This window comes from Musca vetustissima, unplaced genomic scaffold (assembly GCF_032173495.1).
Source record: "Musca vetustissima isolate MV318-11 ecotype Yass unplaced genomic scaffold, APGP_CSIRO_Mvet_v1 utg6372, whole genome shotgun sequence".
Taxonomy (NCBI): Eukaryota; Metazoa; Arthropoda; class Insecta; order Diptera; family Muscidae; genus Musca; species Musca vetustissima.
Genome location: NW_026877537.1, coordinates 65,413 through 88,296, shown reverse-complemented (window position 1 = coordinate 88,296; position 22,884 = coordinate 65,413). Strand labels below are relative to the sequence as shown.

The 22,884-nt window shown below is 37.3% G+C and overlaps 2 protein-coding genes across 2 annotated transcripts; one reads left to right on the top strand and one right to left on the bottom strand.

Moving 5' to 3' along the window:
• Positions 1–412: 412 nt before the first annotated feature.
• On the top strand, positions 413–11,225 carry LOC133322139 (pre-mRNA 3' end processing protein WDR33-like). Its single transcript, XM_061531188.1, has 7 exons — positions 413–711; positions 1,507–1,776; positions 4,227–4,378; positions 6,137–6,234; positions 9,498–9,624; positions 9,700–9,933; positions 9,989–11,225. The coding sequence occupies exons 1-7, from the start codon at positions 427–429 to the stop codon at positions 11,223–11,225; spliced, it is 2,403 nt and encodes an 800-aa protein (XP_061387172.1). The 5' UTR covers positions 413–426.
• A 5,097-nt stretch (positions 11,226–16,322) lies between these two features.
• Positions 16,323–22,607, bottom strand: LOC133322138 (A-kinase anchor protein 17A-like). Its single transcript, XM_061531186.1, has 6 exons — positions 22,396–22,607; positions 21,861–22,321; positions 20,690–20,947; positions 19,762–19,969; positions 17,538–18,205; positions 16,323–17,478 (listed from the first exon to the last, which is right to left on the bottom strand). The coding sequence occupies exons 1-6, from the start codon at positions 22,594–22,596 to the stop codon at positions 16,323–16,325; spliced, it is 2,952 nt and encodes a 983-aa protein (XP_061387170.1). The 5' UTR covers positions 22,597–22,607.
• Positions 22,608–22,884: the final 277 nt, after the last annotated feature.

Here is a 22,884-nt window from a genome sequence, read left to right as displayed (position 1 = left end):
TGACGGGCATTATTAGCAGACTTTTATTTTTTGGCACACACATTTTTTTCGACAAAGTCCAGGAAAAATTATAATTTTCTGCTGGTAGAAATAAAGAAAATTAGCATATAAAGTTGAAAAAATGTGCTACACAAGCATTGCCAAAAGTTGGTGATAGAAACGAGAGTAGAAATTATCTCTTTGCCAAGGGAAAACGTGAAGAGAAAAAAGTCAACGGACGGGGTCGTTGCATTGCAGAAGAAAATTTCTCCACACGAAAACTGTCAGCTGCCTCCTGACTGGTAGCACCTAAACGCGTCAAAGTTTTTTATTTGTAAAAAATATAGGAAAGTGAACAGGTAATTATTGAAATGCAAATTATTTGAATATATTTTGAGATTTAATTGTTGATTGTCTGTTAGCCCCGCACACTCAAACACACACACAATGATGGATGTCTCACAACCCCCGCCTCAATTGACGGCACCATCACATTTAGCCACCAACATCAGTGTACCTCCTCCCATGCCAGGTTCTCATGGCCATTACCGACCCCATTATCATCACGGCCATCATGGTAATCCGAATAAACCATATTTCAAATCATTTGGCGGTGGTGGCTTCCAGCGTCCGCATCAAATGACCCAGGATGATTTCGATGGCAAACGTTTGCGTAAAAGTGTTATGCGTAAGACTGTTGATTATAATGCCTCCATTGTTAAGAAATTGGATGTAAGTTTTTTGGAAATTCAAATTATGAAGGGGAATATTTTATAGTGTCTAATGAAATGAGATCAAATCAAACTCAATTTACAATGATGGGTTAATGAGCTTATAACGTATACTTCTAAACTATATAAATTCGTACTAACGTGATCTAAGTGAACATGACTTGCTTGGGAGTAACATTTCAGAATACGAAGAGCTATAGAAACATTTCCGAGTTGAGTCTAGATTAAGGCCCGGTCGCCAATCGTTTTGTAGTAGTAGTCCTTGGGCCCTGATTATGTGACTTCGCAAAGTTCCGCAGGGGACCTTGTATTATGTCCCGCTTTTTATATTCTCTAAAACAATATGGATATAAATTTAAAGCGGTTGAATTTTTAATCACAAAAATTCAATTATCTTAGAGAAAAGTTCATACTTCCCGAGATATGGCCTAAACAATATGGGTATCATTTTAATTTTGGAGACCAATTTCTTAGGAAAAATGAATTTGCTCGATAAGAAAATAACACTTTAAATTGATTAAAGCACTTTAAATTGATTCAAATAATGCCAATGTGAACTTTAAAAAGCTGGGGAAAACACAGGGGTCCCAGCGTAAATGTGAAACCTATATCTTCGGAAGTATGAATTTCTGCAAAAAAAATAGCCTTTTTCCAAACTTCCTGATTCAAAAATAAGAATTATGAACATTTAAATTTTATTTCACTGATCGTTTCAATGGCATTATGAAATATTCCCCTGAATTTTTATGTATTAAACTTGTTTATATATTAATTGCGTATTTTTTCCCCCATGTAGGCCCGTCTCTGGCAGCGAGATCATCGTGACCGCTATGCTCTACAACCGGAAAATATATATGTTCCAGAGCTGTTACCACCATCTAGTTATTTGGATAATCCCTCCAATGCTGTTACCACAAGATTTGTTAAGACTGCTACAAATAAAATGCGTTGTCCAATTTTTACGCTGGCCTGGACACCGGAAGGTCGTCGTTTAGTTACCGGTGCCAGTTCAGGGGAATTTACCCTATGGAATGGTTTAACATTTAATTTTGAAACTATTTTACAAGTAAGTTACGTTTGGAGTTTAGCTTTCAATGAGGGGTTGTGGAGTCATAGCAACGTAACGAGTTTTGAAATGGATTAAATTGTGTAAAATGCTGGGATTCGTATCGCTCCACACGCTCCATCATTCGGTGCAGAGAAAAGAAGATAGAAAAAGGAAAAAAATAGTATAAAGGAAGAAGTAAAGGTTTGAACTGGTAGTTCAACCACGACAATTTTCTAACAAAATTATTAATGAATTAGGGGTTTCGGAGAAAAAAGTTAGGGTTTCTATCTCAAATCAAACCCATAATGATTGCTGATCAGCGAATTTGAAAAGTTTGTGAGTAGAAGAACTGTGGTCGCTGTGATACAGGAAACAAAGCTTACCGAGAAATGTAGCTTACACCGTTGCAAAGTCCTTTGACAGGACGATTCTAAGAGCAGAGGTGGAATTCTGTTCGCCTAGGTTGCCGAGAGTTTCCCAATCTCTACTTCACAAAGCTGTCCATTCGCTTAGATACTCGAGTTGCCGAGGAGAATTTCCGTAAAAACGACACGCAAGAAAGAACAACCTTCTCATCAGAGCCAACGGATTGGCCAATGAGCGTAATGAGCTTCGGCGAACGTCCCCTAAAGACACAAGGATAATAGGACTTATTCTGGAAGGGCTACTACAACAAAAACACCAACGGGTTATCAGCTTGTTGCTTATTCTATTGTAGCCGTTATATTGCTTTTACACAATGGTGAGGTGATAGACGTTGGCAAAGTAAGTCGTTTCGGATTGTAGTCCCCTCTGACGTTGTAACCCGTCTTTTTTTTTCTTAGTTAAGAGAAATCTTATTGGCAAGGTTTTCGGAAGTTTTCCGATCACCTTTTCAGATAGCTTTTCGTTACTTTAGATTAACGAGTAGCTGAGAAGCATTTCCGTCAAATTGGCACACAAGAAAGACAAACCTTCCCATGAGAGACTATGGTATTTACCCAAGGATAAGAGAACTTACACTTGAAGTCAAGATATTAGTATGCGAGCACAAAAGCAAGAAGTGGCTAGACCACATGAAGAATGCAGAACAAGTAAATTGTGGTCAACGATTAAGTCACTCTCGAACCCTTGGAAGGGAAAAATATAGGAGGATTGTAAGTTTGACAGATCAGATGAGGTGTGCGTCTAATTTAAACAGGCACCCTGGTAATGCTTAAGCAACTGGGTGATTCCGGAGTCAAGTACTTAATATCAAATTTGTCATTCGCCAGTCACATAGTTCCGGAAGCCTGAAAGTGCCGCTACTGCTTGGATTAAATTCCCAGTATGACAACATCATTGCTCGCCATTTCCACACATTAGTAGAGAACTGAACCGAACAGTCATGATGGTACTTGATCTATAAATGTACTTCGATATTATCAGAAAGAATCTTAGAGGGAAACAGGGAGTCGAAGAATCTTAGAGGGAAACAGGGAGTCGAAGAATCTTAAAGGGAAACAACGAGTCGAATAACCTTAGAGTTCAACGGGGAGTTCCCCAATGTGAGATAATTTCGCCGGACGGCATAGAGATCATGATGTCTGTGAAGGATTGAACGATGGTATCGGTTCCTTTCTTGTGATCTTGTGAGTTTCTTCCATCCGGGAAATGTCAAAACATCCGCCACTAAATCCAAAGCCACGCTGTTCACCATTTGGACGGCTGATATGAAGATCCCGCTAAAAATAATGGTCAATGGAGAACATTACCTATCGTTTCGATTGCGGAAGCCACTGCTATTTGCGAGAAGTAGGAACAAGGTCCTGAAATCGCAAGCCGTCAGCACTTGGGTTGCTGACGAGGTTTGCAACCTCGTGGTACGCAGTGGAAGAATATTCAGACCTGCCAGAAGGAGGCTAAGATCATTCCCGCTCAACTATGTTAATGCTGTACCTTCTTGGGAGTTATCGTCGGGAACAACTCTTTCAAAGCCTTATGGATAGGCCAGGAACGTCAGGTTAGATCTTCATGATATTGAGACATAGGTCCAAATATACAAACGAGAACCATATGGACGCAGTCATCCAGGCAGTAGAACAATATCGTATGAATGCCATCCATAGAAGCAGAGGAGGAGCAGCTGTTTAGAAAGACACGAATAGTCTTGTCACAGGTACAATCATTTCATACTGAATTGATGGCATGACTTACGTTTGTAAACAAATTGATGGCATTATGTGAACTTTTCTAAAAAGATTTCAAATTTAAATGAACTATTTTGGACGAATGTATTTCATTTCCACACCAAAATATCTGTCACTTTTCTCAAGTGGATATTGAACCTGGGTTAAAACATCTTATCAAAGTCTCGAAATTTAATCATAATGAAGTAATATTGATAATAATAATACTAAAAGCTCTCGACTCCACAGCCCTGAATATTATATACTATATTATTTTTACATTTTACATATATATCTCTTTTTTCGTTTAAAACCCTTTAGGCCCACGACACATCAGTACGTACTATGGTATGGTCTCACAATGATAGCTGGATGGTGACCGGTGATCATGCAGGTTATGTTAAATACTGGCAATCGAATATGAACAATGTGAAAATGTTCCAGGCCCACAAGGAAGCAATTAGGGGAATAAGGTATAGCTTAAAATTATTCATTTTTTTCTATTTACTACATTTATATATATTTTTAATTGAAATTTCTAAAAACAAAATGAAAAACAAGAGAAATTAGTTGAAATGAAATAAAATAATAAAGAAATGGTTAGGGACACACTTTGCAAATAGGTTTTAAACATAATAAAAAATATATAATAAACATTTTATAGGTTAGGTAATTTTACTGGTATTGGTTGTGCGTTGTTGATTTCCCTTTAAATAAATAAAGTTTCTCAAAAGGGGAAAAAACGCCTCCAATTACCAGTTTGTTTTTTCTAGTTTGTACAAACATAACTGTGATATTTTTTTTGTCTTTATCAAAAACATTCTAAATAAAAAGCCAAAGACTGTTTTTATTATCCACTTACAAACACACATTATAATGTTTAAAACAAATTTTATTAACAATAAAAATTAAAAGATTTTCTTAAAAAAAAAACTTCAAAACTAAACGTTTTTGATTTCTTTGAATTGAAATACGGTTGGTTTGCCCCCCTTTTTTTAGCCAATTTTTTTATCAGTGACTTGAAGAACAATAAAGAAACCATATATTTCCCTTATCCCACCAGAGTATTCTGCTACGCCACACACAGAAAAAAACATTTTGAGAATAATGAAATCAAATTCCAAATCACACACTCAAGAAGGAAGGTGGAGGCTGAGGATTTTTTATTTTTACACAAATTATTATTTTTATTTGCTTGTTTTATAATTTTTCATTAAATTCTTCAATAGATATATCATGGGATAAATTTGTTTTTCTTTAAAAATAAATTAAACATTTTTTCTCCGGTTCCAAATATGCTGCCAAGAAATCTATAAATCTATCTATATTACCGTCCACTTAAAATTTTTATTAAGACTGGTGTTTTCAACATGACCATGATTTCGAAAACACTGTAGTCAAGATTTTTAACTGGTTCCAGACATATTGAACATCGTTGAAGGATGTATATATCCAAATATTAAAAAATATTTATTAGATTTGAAGATACAAGACCCTTCCATATACTTAAGGCCAAATAATATAGCAACGGCACATTATTCGCAAGATTTTCATTATATAGTGTTATTTATTTTTTTCTTTTATATTTTGATGCCGGCCACATTGAGTATAGACATTTAGAGCACCTGTTCTCCGTGTTGATATAGTCAAATTTATAAATTTTCTTTTCATATAGAAAAATTTGGGAAAGGTCTCGAAAGGTTTCATTTGTACACCTTATCCTCCCATTAGGAACCAAATCATCCTTATGAAGTGTGGCGTGTATCACATGGTCGGCTCTGTTCGACTTGATTTTTTTTAATTCAATGTTTATAAAAATAAAAAATCTAAATAAAGAAATAAATTACAAACAATTCATATTTAGGTATTTTTCTTTCTTGATGTGATCGAAATAAATAAAGAATTTCATTTTCAAAAAAGCAAGGCTTTGGCATTTTTATTAAAAAAAACTCCCCAAATAAATAATAAACGCATTTTGTAAATATATATTTTATTTGTCTTGAAAAGTTTCTCTTCTTAATAAACATTTTATTTCCTTTCTTCACGGTTCATGGTTATACAAAACGAAACAAAAACAAATGAAATAAATGTGTAATAATCAACGTCGTTTTGTTTCGTAAACAAATATAAATCACCTTTGCTTCTTTGTGTATGATGGATACCACCTGCTGCCTGTGATATATCCCGTTACTCGACGCTCGAACAAATTATTAAAATAAAAAATACTACAGCTTCAGTCCGACGGATAGTAAATTTGTTAGCTGTAGTGATGATGGTACTCTGCGTATATTCGATTTTCTACGTTGCCAAGAGGAAAAAGTTTTAAGGGGTAAGTACAATAATTTTGAATACTTATTTCAATGCATTTCAATTTGACAAACACATCTTTGTCAAATAAACAAACGTTTTAGTTCAACAAATAAATTTAACTTTCCGAAGCACTAGTCATCGTACACGGCGTGTTTTCCGATTTGTTTCAAAAACTCATTAAAGGTTTTTATAATGGATAGTTTTCCTTCTTATACCCTTCACCACACTGTGGTACAGGGTATTATGTCTTTGTGCATATGTTTGTAACAGGCAAAGGGAAACGAGATAGACACATGGTTCCTTTTGAGAATATGCATAGAATCACTTTCTGAGTCGATTTATGCATGTCCGTCCGTCTGTCTGTCCATATTAAATTGTGAACAAAGTACAGGTCGCATTTATAATTGGATGAAATTTGGCACAGCTCATTTATTTGGCCCAATGACGAACCCTATTGAAATTGGGAAAAATCTGTTCAGATTAGGATATAGCTCCCATATATATTTTCGACCGATTTAAGGTATATGGTTTACCAAAGTAGAAATACCTCCCATATATAGTTTCTCCCGATTTTAGGTAAATGGTGCAGCAAAGTCCCTGAAAATCATTCGATTTGCACGAAATTCGGTACAGCGTAATGAATGAACTCTAGAATGACGTGTGCTAAGTTTCGTGAAAATTGGTTCAGATTTAGTTTTAGCTCCCATATATAGTTTCGCCCGATTTCAGGTAAATTGTGTACCAAAGTCCCTATATATCCTTCGATTTGCACGAAATTCGGCATAAAGCACTGAATTGCGTCTAGAATGATGTGTTTAAAATTTCCTGAAAATCGGGTCAGATTTAGATATAGCTCCCATATATATTTTCGTCCGATTTAATGTAAATGGTGTACCAAATTCCCTTAATATCTTTCGGTTTGCACGAAATTTGGTACAGCGTAATGTAAATTAGGTCAAGAATGATGTGTGTTAAGTTTCGTGAAAATTGGTTCAGATTTAGATATAGCACCTATATCTGACCAAATGAAGAATTTAGTATCGGTTGCAGAATGACATGTTTATGGATCCAATTTCATTTTACTGGTTCTTTAAAAATGCGACGTCTGTTAGGATTCATCTGTTGAATATACCCAAAGTGGTGAAGGGTATCATCAAAGATGGTCCGTCAGAAACAGTGACGTAAATGACATACATTTCCGACGTATAATACATACTCCAGAAATGTCGGAAACCGACCCAAAACCATTAGGTTTTTAACAAAATATCTATTGGATGTAGAACTTCAAAAATTATTTCCTCGGGCCAGATAATTTTTGAAGTTCTACATCCAGACTCCTCAGACCATCTAGCAGTAGATAATAGGAATTTTGCCAGTGAAATAGCAAAAAAGTGGTCGCTCCCTCGATCCCTCAATCAGTAGACAAACTTGTTATTCGCCCATATCACCTTCTCTCTCAAATAGTGTTTATCCCGACAAACTTGTTATTCGCCCATATCACCTTCTCTCTCAAATAGTTTTTATCCCGAAGTGAATGACATGTCGACCCCAGCTAAACTTAGAGTGAGCTTTTGAATTATGGCCTTCAAACGGTCAATGAAACCATCACACGCTGCCCGATTGTTGCTCTGCGGTATTTTCGGCCCATTTTCGCTTGCTTGAGGTGATCGACACATTGGTATTTTTTAGTGCCAACCTTTCTTTCCAAAATACTCCAGACACAATAGTCAAACGGATTTGTATTAGGGGATGTTGGTGGCCATTGTGCGTTGGAAATGAAGCGATGAACCTCATATTGTAACTCATATTGTTCTTGGGTGGCGCGTCCACCATCGCTCTCAGGATGGTCCTGTTGGAATTTTCAATGTCTGCGGCCAAAATGTTTGCGTGGCCATGGCTTTAATACACCCTCCAGAATATTTTCGCTATAATATTCAGCACTTCTTCGAGCGAAGAGCTACCATATAGCGGCCCACAACATCATGGCCGGCGCTTGAGTTTTGGTGGCCAACCGAAGGTTCACATTTTCAGCTGACCTCTTTGGCAAGTAAACACGATCATTTTGTTTGTTTACAAACTGCTGGACAACGAATGTTTTCTCATCGAAGAAAACCAAATTCGGCAGTTCACCACTTTCGACCATGCTCTTTAGCTCCGTCTTCCGTCTATTTTCTTTCTGTTCCATCACGAATAACTTTTTTCTGGAAAATTCTTACCAACATGCTTTTGTACGCATGTAAACAATATAATGAGTTGTCACTGGAACGAGTGGCTTTCGGACGAGTGGCTTAGAAATGACAGTTTTTTCACCTCACCCTGTACATTACACAGTCCAACAGAAATCACATTTGCAAAATTCAGGATTCCTCCCCTGATCGGTTTATACAAATCCATATTGCACAAAATTTTGTACAATTTAGTACACATAAGTACGTATCTCAAAAACTTCCTATATACCCCAATCCTGCACTTCAACAGTAATTTTAATTCCAAGTTTCTGGATTCCAGCTCGATAGGTTCGCTTATATTCAAATTGTATGATTTTTAGTACCATCATTTAGAACACTTTAATATAAAATTGTATATGTACCCAACAATCCAATTTCAGGATTCTAGTACAATCGGTTCGCCTAAATCTAAATTTTATCAAACTTAGTACCTATAAATAATAATTTTGAAAACTACATCCAATATAAATCTTATTTGCAAATTTCAGAATTCCAGCCCTATCGATTCAACCCAAAATTGTACCAAATTTAGTACTATTAGTACACATTAATGGGGATTTTCAGGATTCCAGCTCTCCAGCAAATTCAAATTGTACATTAGTACATACTTCCAAAACCACCTCCTTACATCGACCCCACTTCTAAACCTTGTACGCGTTCCAAATTTCAAGTTTTTAGCTCTATCAGTTCATAGGCTACGAAAATGTACCATATATAGGACATCCTCGGAAACATGGTACTTCTCGAATACTTATATTTCGAAATTCCAAAAAGAACTCTTTGGTACACCACTCCTACACTCAATCACAGATATTGCTACTAATCCTAAGATAATTGGTATTGAAAATGGGATATATCGGCCCACTTGTTAGTGTAGCTTCATATAACGGTACCCCAATTTTTCGATATTTTAAGGATTTTGGACACGTACTCCCAATTTTCGAATTTCTATTTATTTCGGACACGTTTTTGAACCGAATTCTAATTTGATATTTTGGGTAGATTTTCGGTATTGTAGAGACTAAATCCAAAATAAATTTCTATTATCTTTCAGGTCATGGTGCTGATGTCAAATGTGTCCATTGGCATCCCCAGAAGGGTTTGATTGTATCGGGTAGTAAAGATAATCAGCAACCCATCAAATTATGGGATCCCAAAAGTGGTACAGCTTTGGCTACACTGTAAGTTGAAACAAAAATTTTCCTACAAAAATTACATAATAATTAAAACAAAATCCATTTTTCCTTTCTTCCCAGGCATGCCCACAAATCAACTGTGATGGACTTGAAGTGGAATGATAATGGCAATTGGTTAATAACCGCTTCCCGAGATCATTTACTCAAACTGTTCGATATACGCAACCTCAAAGAGGAGGCCCAGGTGTTTCGTGGTCACAAGAAGGAAGCCAGTTCTGTGTCATGGCATCCCATACATGAGGGCCTGTTTTGTTCGGGCGGCTCGGATGGTTCCATACTGTTTTGGAATGTGGGGTAAGTTTGAAAAGAGGTTTATTTTTTCTAAATATTAATTTATGTTTGTTTGTAGGACCGACAAAGAAATTGGCTGTGTTGAGACGGCCCATGACAGCATTGTCTGGACATTGGCTTGGCATCCGTTGGGCCACATCTTGTGTTCCGGCTCGAATGATCACACAATTAAATTTTGGACACGCAATCGGCCGGGTGATTTAATGAGAGACAAATATAATTTGAATACCCTGCCGGCCAGTTTAGCGGCCTTGGATGATGGTGAATATGATGATGCCATCATTCCCGGCATGGGACCGGAAGATAAGGTCGAATTCACAGAGAGTTTAACAGCCGATAAAGGTTTCATACCCGGTCTTGATTTGGATCCATCGAAAAATCCAAATCGTGAAGCGGAAAAGAAGGTACCCTACAGCAAACCTATACCACGTAATTTTCAGGCCCAATGGGCTGGAACACGTCGTCCCGACGATATGGATGATGATGGTTACAGTGTTCGTGATAGAAGGCAGGATAAGGGCGATTTGACACCACAACAGATAAGTGAAAATGCCATAGAGGGAATGTTGGCAAGTGGTGTTTTGACTACAATGGATCCTCAGGCGATAGTGGGTATATTGGTATATGGACGCTTTATAAGGGTGCATCCTGATTCAAGACTTATGTTGGCTGTACGCCAAGGACCGGATTATCTAAATAATTATATAGATGCGGGTAAATTGGAGGAGTTGAGAGATGTTGTACCGGCTAGGGATCGTTCACGATCAATGTCGCCCACCTTGGAGGGTAGAGAAAGTTCTCCGCCCTCAAAGAAAAGTCGCTTCGAACCGAGACAACATAATCCGCAAGCGGTGTTTGTTAAGGAGTTGTTAAGTCTAAAGAAACCTTTCCTGCCATGTTTGTTGAATCTGAAGTCGCAGCCACCGGTGGAGCAGCGTATGACAGATTCACCACAACCCAATAGCAACAATAATAATAACAGCAACAACAGCAGCTTTCAATCACAATCTCCGGGGCCATGGGCAAATAATTCGGGTCCTTGGAATAATTCCTCAAATGGTCCCAATCAAAATGGCTTTAATAACAATAACAACAACAATAGCAATGATAAAAATAATGACATGTTTTCCAATCAGCAGAACAACTCCAATAACAAAGCGAATTCCAACAATAGCAACAACCAAAATAATCCGAACAATAATAGGCGGAATCGACGTGGCAATCGTGGTAATGATGGTGGTGGCGGAGGAGGAGGCGGCGGTCGTAATCGTGGTCGCAACAATCGAAGATTTTAAAAGAACATATAACCTTCCTTCCTCCATATCTCTCATACTCTTCCTGAGAGTCTTTCCTCAAGAGCATAAAAATTACTACACCCACTGCTACTAACAATAGTAAAAAAAAATAAAAGGAAATAAAAAAATAATAATTATTATTTAGTATATAATTGAAATCTAAGTAAATACTAAGCTTTGAATTTATTTTTTAAACAACAGCAACAACAACAAACAACTAAATCCATAGAAATTTATTAACTTTGTTTTTTTTATTTCCTCAATATAATTCCATTGTATATTTCATTATGATATCTACACTTCCGTTTTTTATTATCAACTGCTGCACGTCATTATAATTGTAAAAGATTTTGTTTTTTATTTTATTCAATTCCTTTTTTTATAACAACCAGATACATACATATATATCCTAACTACCTTGCGCCTATTCCTTTCTTTCCTATTTTTTTTATTTTTTTCTTCTTCTTGTGTAATTTTTAAGCTAGATCTTATAAAAACAAAATATGTCTAAAATATAAATGAGAAAAGAAGAAAAAAAACAAAACTAAGAAACCTCCTGTAAGAAATTAAAAAAAAAACAAAAGATGAGAAAAAAATAATATAAAAAAATTCAAATAAGGTACAAAAACATGAAAAGTTGTTTAATTTTTTTCAGGGCCCAGGATTGCTTTAAGAATATTAAATTAATAAATGTGAATATGCCCATATATTCTTTGGAAGGAGTGGAATTTTTCAGTTAAATCCGAGCTATAATCGTCACATTTTTAAATATAATTTTTTGAAGGACTATCCGAGCTATAAGCGAGGAATATCAACTTTTCTCAGTTACCGTCGATAAGACTGTTTTGACATGAAATGATGTTCTATTAGAAGGCATTTAAGTGATAAATCCATTAGAACTACCATCAGTTCTGTGAGTAGGTGCTTATGTTTAGAGAAATGTTCAATCAACTGCTCATTTTAGCTTGAAGGCGTATTTTCGGTTACCAAAAGTTGCCTTTGTGTACTTAGTTGAAGCCTTAAACCCTGTTTTCCGAAAAGCACGGTGGTCAACAGAAATTCCTCCTCTCTTAAAAGTGTGTGCAGCTCTGAGGTTTCTTGCGGAGGGAAGTTTTCAAAAGTCCCATGGCAATGACTTCAACCTTGGCATGGCTCAACCCACAATGCAGGTGATTTTGGCCAATTGTTTCCCAATTAACAGAGGAGGAAAAACAATGTCATTCGAAAACAAAGTCCCCGGGTGTTGTCGGATGTATTGTTGACACACACGTACATATCATGGGCTCGAAAGAAGATGATCGCCATTCTCTGCCATTCATTTGGAATGCGTGTTGGTGGGCCATAGCAGTTAAGGTCTTCTGAAATGGCCTTCCAAACATCACCGATAGTGGCTTTGGTTTGACCAAAAGTCCGCACGCCGCGTGCTACATTTGGGTGAGCTTCCATCCGGACAATTAAGACCTCAAATTGTTCTTTTGTAGTAATATTAGCCAAATTTCAGTTCTTATTGCTAAACACGACTAAAGAGCAACCAGAAATAAATGGTTGCCTAAAAATTCTATTTGAAGCAACTGAAGTTGACAACATTTGCAATCCATAATTCAAATTTGGCAACTGGCAACGATACTAAACTATGGTTACCATCCGTAATCGACCTATAAGTTCTTATTTAGCTAGAATACACGTTCTTACCTTCTCCCCCGTGGAGGCGGTAAAAACCGTGTATTTTTTGTCACTCAAGTCACCTTATGTTTGTAGAGATACGGTTCCAGGATGAGCGGGATGTCAATATTCGAGGAAGAGAGGGTGAGAAGCAGTTCAGCAGTTGATGCATATTAATCTGCACCACATTTAGCGCTTGCTCCTGTCTGCCTATTGTTTTAATGGCGGGGGACGAAAATAAAGTTTCCCCATCCCATAAAGCAATTCCCCCTTCCTCTTCCTCAAATATTGCTCACCAGCAGAGTCGGTAGCAAACTTTTGCGACTACACCGCCGTTCCTTTCAAATGAGACGAGAATTCTCCACCTCTTCATCTGAAGTCCCTTAAAAGGTGGTGGGATCCACACAGAGGTTACCATTCCGCTTGGTATCTCTTGGACCGCTACGACTGCCAGTCTGCCACCTTCACAAAGAATGTCGCAGGTGTTAATTGTCTTCATAAGGAAGTCCGCAGACTCCTTAGTTCGACAATTAACAACCTTGACCCCTTTGTATAAGGTGATCTGGCCAAACCGTAGCTTCCGTCGGATAGGATGAGGCCCTTCATATAGTTGTCGATTAGCAACCATTTATCTTCGCTGATGATTCCGTCAGGGTCAGTTCTCGCAGATCATCCAGTACCTCCTGTGGAGCAGGAGGTACTCCTTCGACACTACTACCGACGCAAACGAAGCAGAACTTTGTGCAGCTGACGACTGCGTGGGTCTCTTGGCAGCAGGTTTTGTTCCTCCGAGGACTTCATTCTCTTCACAGCTGTGACCGACAACTGCGCAATTGTCACAACCTTGGATATCGGTTTCGACAATTAGGCAGAGGGTGGATTACCAGGTGCCCTATCAGCCTTGTTGGGGGCCTTTTTACGGGCTCTCCGTCGGGCTGTCTTCGACAGTCCCTTACCCTCAGTCTATGACTGACAGAGCTGTAGTTCTGGGAGGGGACGACCTTCACGGGATCCTTAACGCTATCCGCGATAGTTTAGAGGAGCAGAGTAGGGAAATCTTCGACCAGTTAGACAGGCTTGTACCGGAAGAGCAATGCGGGGATACGCTTCCGTAGGACCAGCTACTAAATCTTACCCTGACTGATGATGAGCTAGACACCACGGAGATTCCGACAAAGTCTACACAGGGGGATTGTTGTAGCCTCAATGAAGGAAGCGTAGACCTTGTTGACCGACTGACTTGAAGTCTGACTCCAACAGGTCCTTTGTCGGCACTTTCCGACAATAAACTACAAAGGCAAACGGCGACGGGGGCGATGTCCGACGATGGGGAATCTATCGAGACCCCAGCAACGGACAGCGGCCCGAAGGTCGGAAATGTCCGAGAGGTATCTGATGCGAAGCACTACATGCGTGCCGTTTGATTTATCATTTTTTTATAGTTCTTATGGGTGAACTCGCGGCACATATCAGCACAGGTGACACCGCGGGGAGGTCAGTGTCCTCAATTAAAGAAGTTCGAGGGCTCCTCAAATCTACTGTTCCGAATATACCCATAAGGTGTGGCGGAACCCATCCCGCTACTGCCACCAACTTCCTATCTACCCAAATGGGTCAATGTCATTGTTTTCTTAAGGAAGACACTAAAATAACGTACTGTACCGGTACACAAACACTAAAAATATTTTTAGCGTTACTGTTCCGGAGCACAACGAAAATCTTAGCGTACCTGCTGCGGTACACTAAAAAATCGTAGTGTACCGACAGCGGTACACTAAAAATCGTAGTGTACCGGCAGTGGTACACTAAAAATTGTAGTGTACCGACTGCGGTACATTAAAAATCATTGTGTTCCACTGGTCGGAACACTAAAAATGTTAGTGTTCCACTGGTCGGAACACTAAAAATCTTAGTGTTCCACTGGTCGGAACAATAAAAATCGTAGCGTTCCACTTACTTGAACTGTACTGGTAGTGTACCATACACGTCTGTTTTTTTTTTGTAGGTAAAATGAGATAAAATAATAAAAAAAATAAAACTGAATATAACTTTATTTGCAATTACAAAAGTGAAAATGTCCATCAGAAATAGGTATTTTGGCCAGTTTTTGTGACAAAATTATTCAGCTTTGGATAAAATGTTCATTGATTTACACAACGAACATGATTTTTCCCATAATATTGGGAGATCTCCTTGTAAAATGTTAGTACGAAAACATTATTTCTTAAAACAATTATACCTGCATCCATCTATGATTCATACTTTTAGGAAATTTTAGCAAAAATATTCAAAATTTGGTGATTGTCACACAATCAACATAATAATTACCTGTTTATTCATTAAAAGAAGTGTACAAATTACGCGGATATGGAAAACATATTTTTATGATTTTGGGATAAATATTACAAAACCACACACAGGTACCATATCAACAACGAATTTCATATACATATCCATTATTGGAATATTCTTCCTTTTTATGATTTTTGCACAGGTAGTCTTATGCAATACATTTTTCCGATCAGCACAATCGATTATGGAATTTTCAGTTGCGAGTTGGCATCTGATTGAATTTTCACTAGACGACCTTTTTTAGTTATAAAACATTTATTATGTTAAACGGTTGATACTAATAAAATATTACTAATTTTTAATCAAATATATAAAAAAAATTAAAAGTTTTATATTTATTAAATCTATTGGAAAACAATAAAAATATAAATTTTATTCATAAAAAAATAAAATATAACAAATACATCTTTTTGTGTTCCGACAAATGGAACACTACGATTTTAAGTGTTCCGTCAAGTGGAACACTACGATTTTTAGTGTTCCGCCAAATGGAACACTACGGAACACTACGATTTTTAGTGTTCCGACCAGTGGAACACTACGATTTTTAGTGTTCCGACCGCGGTACGCTACGATTTTTTAGTGTTCCGACCGCGGTACACTACGATTTTTAGTGCTCCGACCGCGGTACACTACGATTTTTAGTGCTCCGACAGCGGTACACTACGAATTTCGTTGTGCTCCGGAACAGTAACACTAAAATATTTTTTAATGTTTGTGTACCGGAACACAAACGCTAAAATTTTTTTAGTGTTTGTGTTCCTGGTACGGTCAGATAATTCTGACGAAACATGAAACGCTATTCGTCTTGCAAACTTAGTTACGGTGGGGGAGCAAATATTCTATCCAACGATTCCAAAAGATATTTTTGAACTTTATTTTTTTCTTTATATTACATTTATTTCTAAAAATTAGATATGAAAAAAGATAATTCAAATTTTGGATTGAAAATTTGTTTAACATTAAATTAAAAAATATATAGTATATTAAATTAATGGACCGTACGGAGGGAGAGATATAATTTCATAATTATACCTCAAAATAAGTAAAAAAGAAACGGAACCAAAATCTTTTGAAAATGACTTAACAACTAGGACTACGATCTAGTGAGGGTAATCTTGAACTTCGCTCTGATAATTTATGACGACTTTTGTGTGAATCCGAAGTTGGTGCGGTCACTGGTGATTTATGCCGTGTTGAACTACGTTCCGAAGATCTACGTTTGGACTCACGGCGTTCAGGTGTCCGACGTCTAGACGTGTGTTCCGACGAAGAGTGATGTTTTGTCGAGTGACTTTGGTCTGTCGTTAGAGAATTGTGACGTGATCTATGACGTGATGAATGTTCCTCATTGTATGAATTACGTCTAGACGATTCGGAATAGTATTTTTCGCGTCGTGATCTGGGTGCGTGTTCTTCGCCATCATCATCATCTCTTGCGTCATGTTCCTCATCACGTGATGAATTTTTATCGGGAGCTGAAGATTCATTGGCTGAATGTTCAGAGGTGGCATGACCACTGTCTATGCCAGCACTACTGCTGCCACCACCGCCGCTACTTGCAGTTGTTGTTGGTGGCAAATTGTTTGTCGCTGCCAAGGAGGCATTGTGTGCTAAAACGTCCTTATGACGTTTGGTAAACGTCTCACGTATTTCACGTTTCTCATGACGCATCCTTTCCTGCATATCCTTTTCTATCGTTGTTTTAATTATCTCCGCCGATTTGACCAATTCATCGGTTTCAATGACAACTTTACTGCTCCTCGATGCCGATGATCGACGATCACGACTACCATCATCACGACGAGACCATGAACGTTTTGAATGTGTCCTCGAATGGGAACGAGAACGTGATCTCGACTCATGTGAGGTAGAACGTGATCGACGTGTTGAAACCAGTTTGCGATTAACTTTCTCTGGAGGCCTCAATTGTGTTGGCGATTTAGAGCGTGATGATTTACTACGATTTTTGTCTTCACGTGAACGTACTCGTGACCGTGAGCGAGATCTACTCTCGGAACGAGAATAAGATCTGGAACGTGATCGAGAACGCGACCGTTTCGAATAGTGACGATGGCGTGAACGAGAATGGGTGCGGGATCGAGTTCTTGAGCGAGACCGACGATCTCGCGACCGGGAGCGTGAGCGAGATCTCGAACGTGATCGGGATCTTGAGCGAGATCTGGAACGGGTGCGTCGATCTCTTGAGCGGCTACGAGATCGTGAGCGCGAATAGCGTCTAAAAAGAAAACAAAAAAATTAAAATCTTCAAAAACTATTTTTAATTCGTATGCTTACCTTCCCCTCGAATAAGAGGACTTGTGATAATTCCCTCTGCCACCATCCTCATCATCCTCCTCATCGTCATAACGACGATCACGATCGTCATGATTATAATGATATTTACTGTAGGACGATGATTGGCCCTCATAACCACCACGACCGCGTCCTCGTCCCCTGCCACGACCACGTATTCGTGGTGCAAATCCGCGATAATTCATTGGAACCGGAAACGTTGGTGGTCGATACATTGAAGGCAGGCCAGGAAAGAGACCGGGTATATTTCCATATGGAAACATTGTCAAAGATTTCATCCATTCCGCAGCTGCCTCAGTATTATAGTTGGCACCCAAGGCAGCAATAGTTTTGAAAGGATTAGCAGCAGCATTTGCCGCTACAGCAGCTGCCGCCGCCGCAGCTGGATTTGGAATGGCAGGAACTTCTGGTGTGGTGGTTACTTTAGCTGCTGCCGCCACGCTAGTTGTTTCTTTATCCTTTTTCGTCTTCAGCAAGCCAATTAAGGGGGTTTGATTCTTTATATCTTCAACAAGTTTTTGCTGATCACTGAGCAACTTTTCTGTGGCACTTTTATATTTCTCCACTAAACGTTCGCGAACTGTATCGCGAGCCATTTCAGCTTGATATTTTGATGATGAGGTGGAACCATATTTCGCCAAGTGTTTGAGCTGGAATGAAGGAAAAAAGAAAAAGGGAATTAGTTATAGGAGGAATCAAAGACAAGGATCTAGAAGTCCTCTTGACCTTCTACTAGAAGGCCGAGAAATATTCATTTTGAAGACCAAGAGGTATTGTCATAGAAGACCTACATTTTCCCAAGGGGTCTCAGAGCCTTAAGCGTGAATTTTTATAAAGAATATTTTCCAAAGGGATCTCATAGCTATAAGCTTGAATGTTTCAAACAATATTTTTAATCGAGTCTCAGAGCTTTAAGCGTGGATTTTTAAATTATATTTTCCAAAGGGGTCTCAAAGGGGATTTTTTAGGAATATTTAAGCGTGGATTTTTTAAAGAATACTTTCCATAGATGCCTCAGAGTTTTAAGCGTGGATTTTTTAAAGAATATTTTCCATAGAAGCCTCAGAGTTTTAAGCGTGGATTTTTTAAAGAATACTTTCCATAGAAGCCTCAGAGCTTTAAGCGTGGATTTTTTAAATAATATTTTCCATAGAAACATCAGAGCTTTAAGCGTGGATTTTTTAAATAATATTTTCCATAGAAACCTCAGAGCTTTAAGCGTGGATTTTTTAAAGAATATTTTCCATAGAAACCTCAGAGCTTTAAGCGTGGATTTTTTAAAGAATATTTTCCATAGAAACCTCAGTGCTTTAAGCGTGGATTTTTTAAAAAAAATATTTTTCGAAAGGGGTTTCAAAGCTTTTATAACGAATATTTTCAAAATTGGTCTTAGAGCTTTTAGCGTGGGTTTTTTAAAGACTATTTTTTCAAAGGGTTCTCAGAGCTTTTACCGTAAATTTTTTAAAGTGGCCTAAGAGCTTTAAGTGGATTTTTAAAGAATATTTTCCATAGAAGCCTCAAAGTTATATGCGTGGATTTTTTTAAAGAATATCTTCCATAGGAGGCTCAGAGCTTTAAGCGTGAATTTTTTAAATGATTTTCGAAGCGTGGATTTTTTTAAAGAGAAGGCCTTTTTAGGCTTCTATAAAAAGCCGAAGTGTCTTCTACAAAAATATCGATGGGTCTTCTTTAAAAGTCAGAAGGGTCTTCAATAAGAATATCGATTGGCCGAAGCGTCTTCTATAACAAGATCGATGGGTCTTCCACATGAAGATTGTTCTACAAAAAGATTGAAGGGTCTTCTATAAGAAGATCAGAAGGGTCTTATACAAGATCGAAGGGTCTTCCACGACAAAAAAGAAGGATACACGTGCGTCCACCGGATAAACACCAAGACCGCAGGGTCTTCTGAAAGACCGTAAGACCGTCTATATGAAAACCAAATAGATCTTCTATATAAAAACCGAATAGCGTTATATATGAAAACCGAATGGGTCTTCTATAAGAAGACTGAACGGTATTCTATAAAAAGACAACGGAGTTTTCTATAAGAATACGGAATGCTTTTCTATATGAAGACCGTAGTATGTTCTTTAACCTTAAAAATCCCACATGGTCTTTTGTAAGAAGGCCGAAGGGTCTCTATAGGTTTTTTTCTGATTTTTTTTTTTAATTTTCCTTCAACCCAATCTCTTTTCCAACTCACCTTTATCCGACTAAAGACCTGTTCCAATATCCGTATACTTTCTAATTTCCTTTGCGCAATCATCAGTTTCCGTTCTTCGACGCGTATCTTTTGTGAGATTTCAATGGAACCTTTCTCTTGGATCTTCTTCAGATGTTTCTCTTTGCGTTTTTCTTCACGTTCACGTTGTCGTTCCAGTTCGGCTAGCTTTTCTTCTTCTTCTTTTTTCCTGTAATTTGTTTGTTGTGCAGGAGGAGGTTTTTGTTTTTTGTTTGTTTGCATTCTCTAGGCATTTTTCTTTTTTGTTGTTGCTTTTGGTATTTAATATTATTTGTATTTTGTTTCTTTCTCGTGTGTTTGGCTTTTTTGTTATTGTAATTCTTAAACCAGCATGTGGTTGTTTATTTAAGAAACGTGCTAAACAACTACTGAGAAAGCTTTCGTTTTTTGTTTGTAAAGATATGAGGTTTCGAAGAGGTTTAATTTTTAAATAATTAAAAAAAAATATTTGGAGTCCAGAATTAAATTAAATGTGAATTGAAATTTTTTTACTTCAAGAAAACGTTATTTTGTAGACCAAAGCCAATCAAAATTAATTTCAACAAATTAAGAAGGTTGGGTTTGAGATTCTATTGTGTCAATTTTACTGTGTGGTCGAACAGTGAAGCAGGCAAAGCTAAAGTTCTTTAGATCTCTATTAGGGTTTCCTTTTTAAATATTTCATCAATATTGAAATTGAATATTGACTATGGAGACCTGAGTGACTTAACATCATCATTTAGCTAGACTTTCCCCTTCATATTTCCTAGGTAATTCAGATCCGTAAACCCGAAAAACCTCATATCTTTACAAAGACATTTTTTTTCAACTCCTTTCTTTGTTAATATTCGGAAAAAGAGATACATTAAGGACACACTACGGATTTAAAAAAAAATATGAATATTCAAACCTTTGTTCTTCCAGTTTTTGTTGCTCCAATTTTTTGCGCCGTTCAACTTCCTCCTCCTCGGCCTTAGCTTTGGCAATGATATGTTTTCGTACCCTTTCTCGACGTTGTATTTGGGCATCACTTAAATGTTTTGTGGTATCAAAGGTCACGCCGATGTTAATCGCTTGGGTTTTGTCGATATATTTGCGCACCAACTTCATACCACGAAATTCATCCATGGCTCGAACGAAGCCAACATATTCGTCGAATTGGACATAACTAAAATTGGGAGAAAAGAAAAAAAAAAATAAATAATTTTAAATAAACAATTAGGATTTATTTTTTAAATTTTTCAAAGGAGTCTCAAATCAATTAGCCAGGATTTTTTAAGAATATTTTCCCAAAGGTGTCCCAAGGAAAAATTTTTAATTTTTTTATTAATCGTGGATTTTTAAGAATTTTTATACCAAAAACCCTTAATTTTTAATGAATATTTTCCCCTATGAATCCCGAGCAATAAGCGTGAATTTGTTCAGGAATATTTTCTTTTTTCATTTTAAACTACCAAGTCATCCTTGGAGAGCCGTCTTAATTAGAGGTCAAATAAGGAATAATACGACAAATTGCAAATGCCGATTATATGTAATGGAAGATCATTCACGATCTAGCAGAATGTCGCTTTGAGAATTTATGAAAATTCATTCAGTTTCTACTTGGGTATCATCGAGAAAATTTTAGCCTAATAAACCGGCGTCCACCAACCAGAAACGTCAGGAGAGAGAAGTTTTGAGAGAAGATGGAAGTTCGAATTGCTCTGAACTGAGGTCTGTAGATGTTTGAACCGGTATGGAGGTGATCTATAGAGGTTCGAATTGGTTTGTACATTTTCGAACGAGTGTTGGGAAGTTCCTTAGTGATTCGAACCTATATTGATACGTTCTATGATCTCGAAATCGGACTTGGCATGCTCTTTAGAGGTTAGTAATAATAATGAGAATCTCTATAGAGAATCAAAAGTTTCGTGCTATTGTAGAAAAGCTCTGTAGAGTTACAATCTTGTGTTAATGAATGAACTTTTGCAGAGAAACGTCGATGTGTTATTAACACATCGAATCTTAAATAAACACTTTTCGCTTTAAGAATTAGTCATTCTTCTTATATTAAAGAAAAAATTGATACAACATTTACTTACGCTTCAAAAAGGACCTCCTGATCGAATCCGAATGTTTTCATTCCATTGATATCAGCATTCATTTTCTTGCGATATGGATCACAGATGGGTATATCCACACAACGGACACTGCCAAATTTCTCGAAAATTCGTTTAAAAATACCCTCCGATGGTTTGACATTTTCTTCGTTTTCCATGTGACGCGGACAGAACCATTTGATGGGTAAATGTGTCAAGTGTATGGTATCTGGCCGTTCACCCGCCTTCATTTCATCCATTTTATGGGCATCACGAAAAAATGAATCCCAATCGTGACGGGTTGGAAAATCATCTTTTGCTTCGGAGACTCGTACCCGAAAACTTTCATGAAAACCGGAAATTTTCAAGGATACCCCATCGAGACGATTTATACAAGATCGGAGACGTGATCTATCATCCAGTTCGGCTTCGAAACGTATAAAATCCACCGTTGTCTTTGAGACCTGTAGGACACAGAAATTTGATTAACCTCAGTTACTTTCAAAACTAGTTGTACTTGCCAAATTTCGTGTCTCACCTTGAGTACTAGGAATTTATCCGGTTTTAGGGCTTGACTTAGTTTTTCCATAATGTCAAGATTTGATATGGATTTGCCCATTTTGTTGATGGGCAAGGCCACCGATATATTCAACTTGGCCAAAGGCTTGAGATAAAGGCTGTGCGGCAAGTACAGTGGTACACAATCTGCCACATGTTCTATGGTCTGGATATTCATCATTTTTTATTTTAAATATTCGTTTTGTTAAGCAATTTTTGTTGTCGTTGTTATTTTTGTCGTCGTTTGTTTAATAAATATTTGGCCATAAATTTGGCACATTAATATTTGTTGTTGTTGTTATTTTTATTATTTATATCAATTTGTTTATGACGTTGGTTTTTGTTGTTTTGTTTGTTTTCAAAAATTACATTAAACAATTTTACAAATTAAATATAGCGGCAAAATTAAACAAGGAAAAATGATGCATTAAAAAATACAAAAAAGAGAAAAATAAAGTAAAAGAGAGCG

Coding starts and splice junctions, on each gene's coding strand:
- LOC133322139 (XM_061531188.1), top strand. CDS start 427: ATGATGGATGTCTCACAACCCCCGCCTCAATTGACGGCACCATCACAT. Junction 1,777..4,226: donor ATTTTGAAACTATTTTACAA/GTAAGTTACGTT, acceptor AAAACCCTTTAG/GCCCACGACACATCAGTACG. Junction 9,625..9,699: donor GGTACAGCTTTGGCTACACT/GTAAGTTGAAAC, acceptor CTTTCTTCCCAG/GCATGCCCACAAATCAACTG.
- LOC133322138 (XM_061531186.1), bottom strand. CDS start 22,596: ATGATGAATATCCAGACCATAGAACATGTGGCAGATTGTGTACCACTG. Junction 20,948..21,860: donor CAGGAGGTCCTTTTTGAAGC/GTAAGTAAATGT, acceptor TCCCAATTTTAG/TTATGTCCAATTCGACGAAT. Junction 17,479..17,537: donor TCCTCTTATTCGAGGGGAAG/GTAAGCATACGA, acceptor TTTTCTTTTTAG/ACGCTATTCGCGCTCACGAT.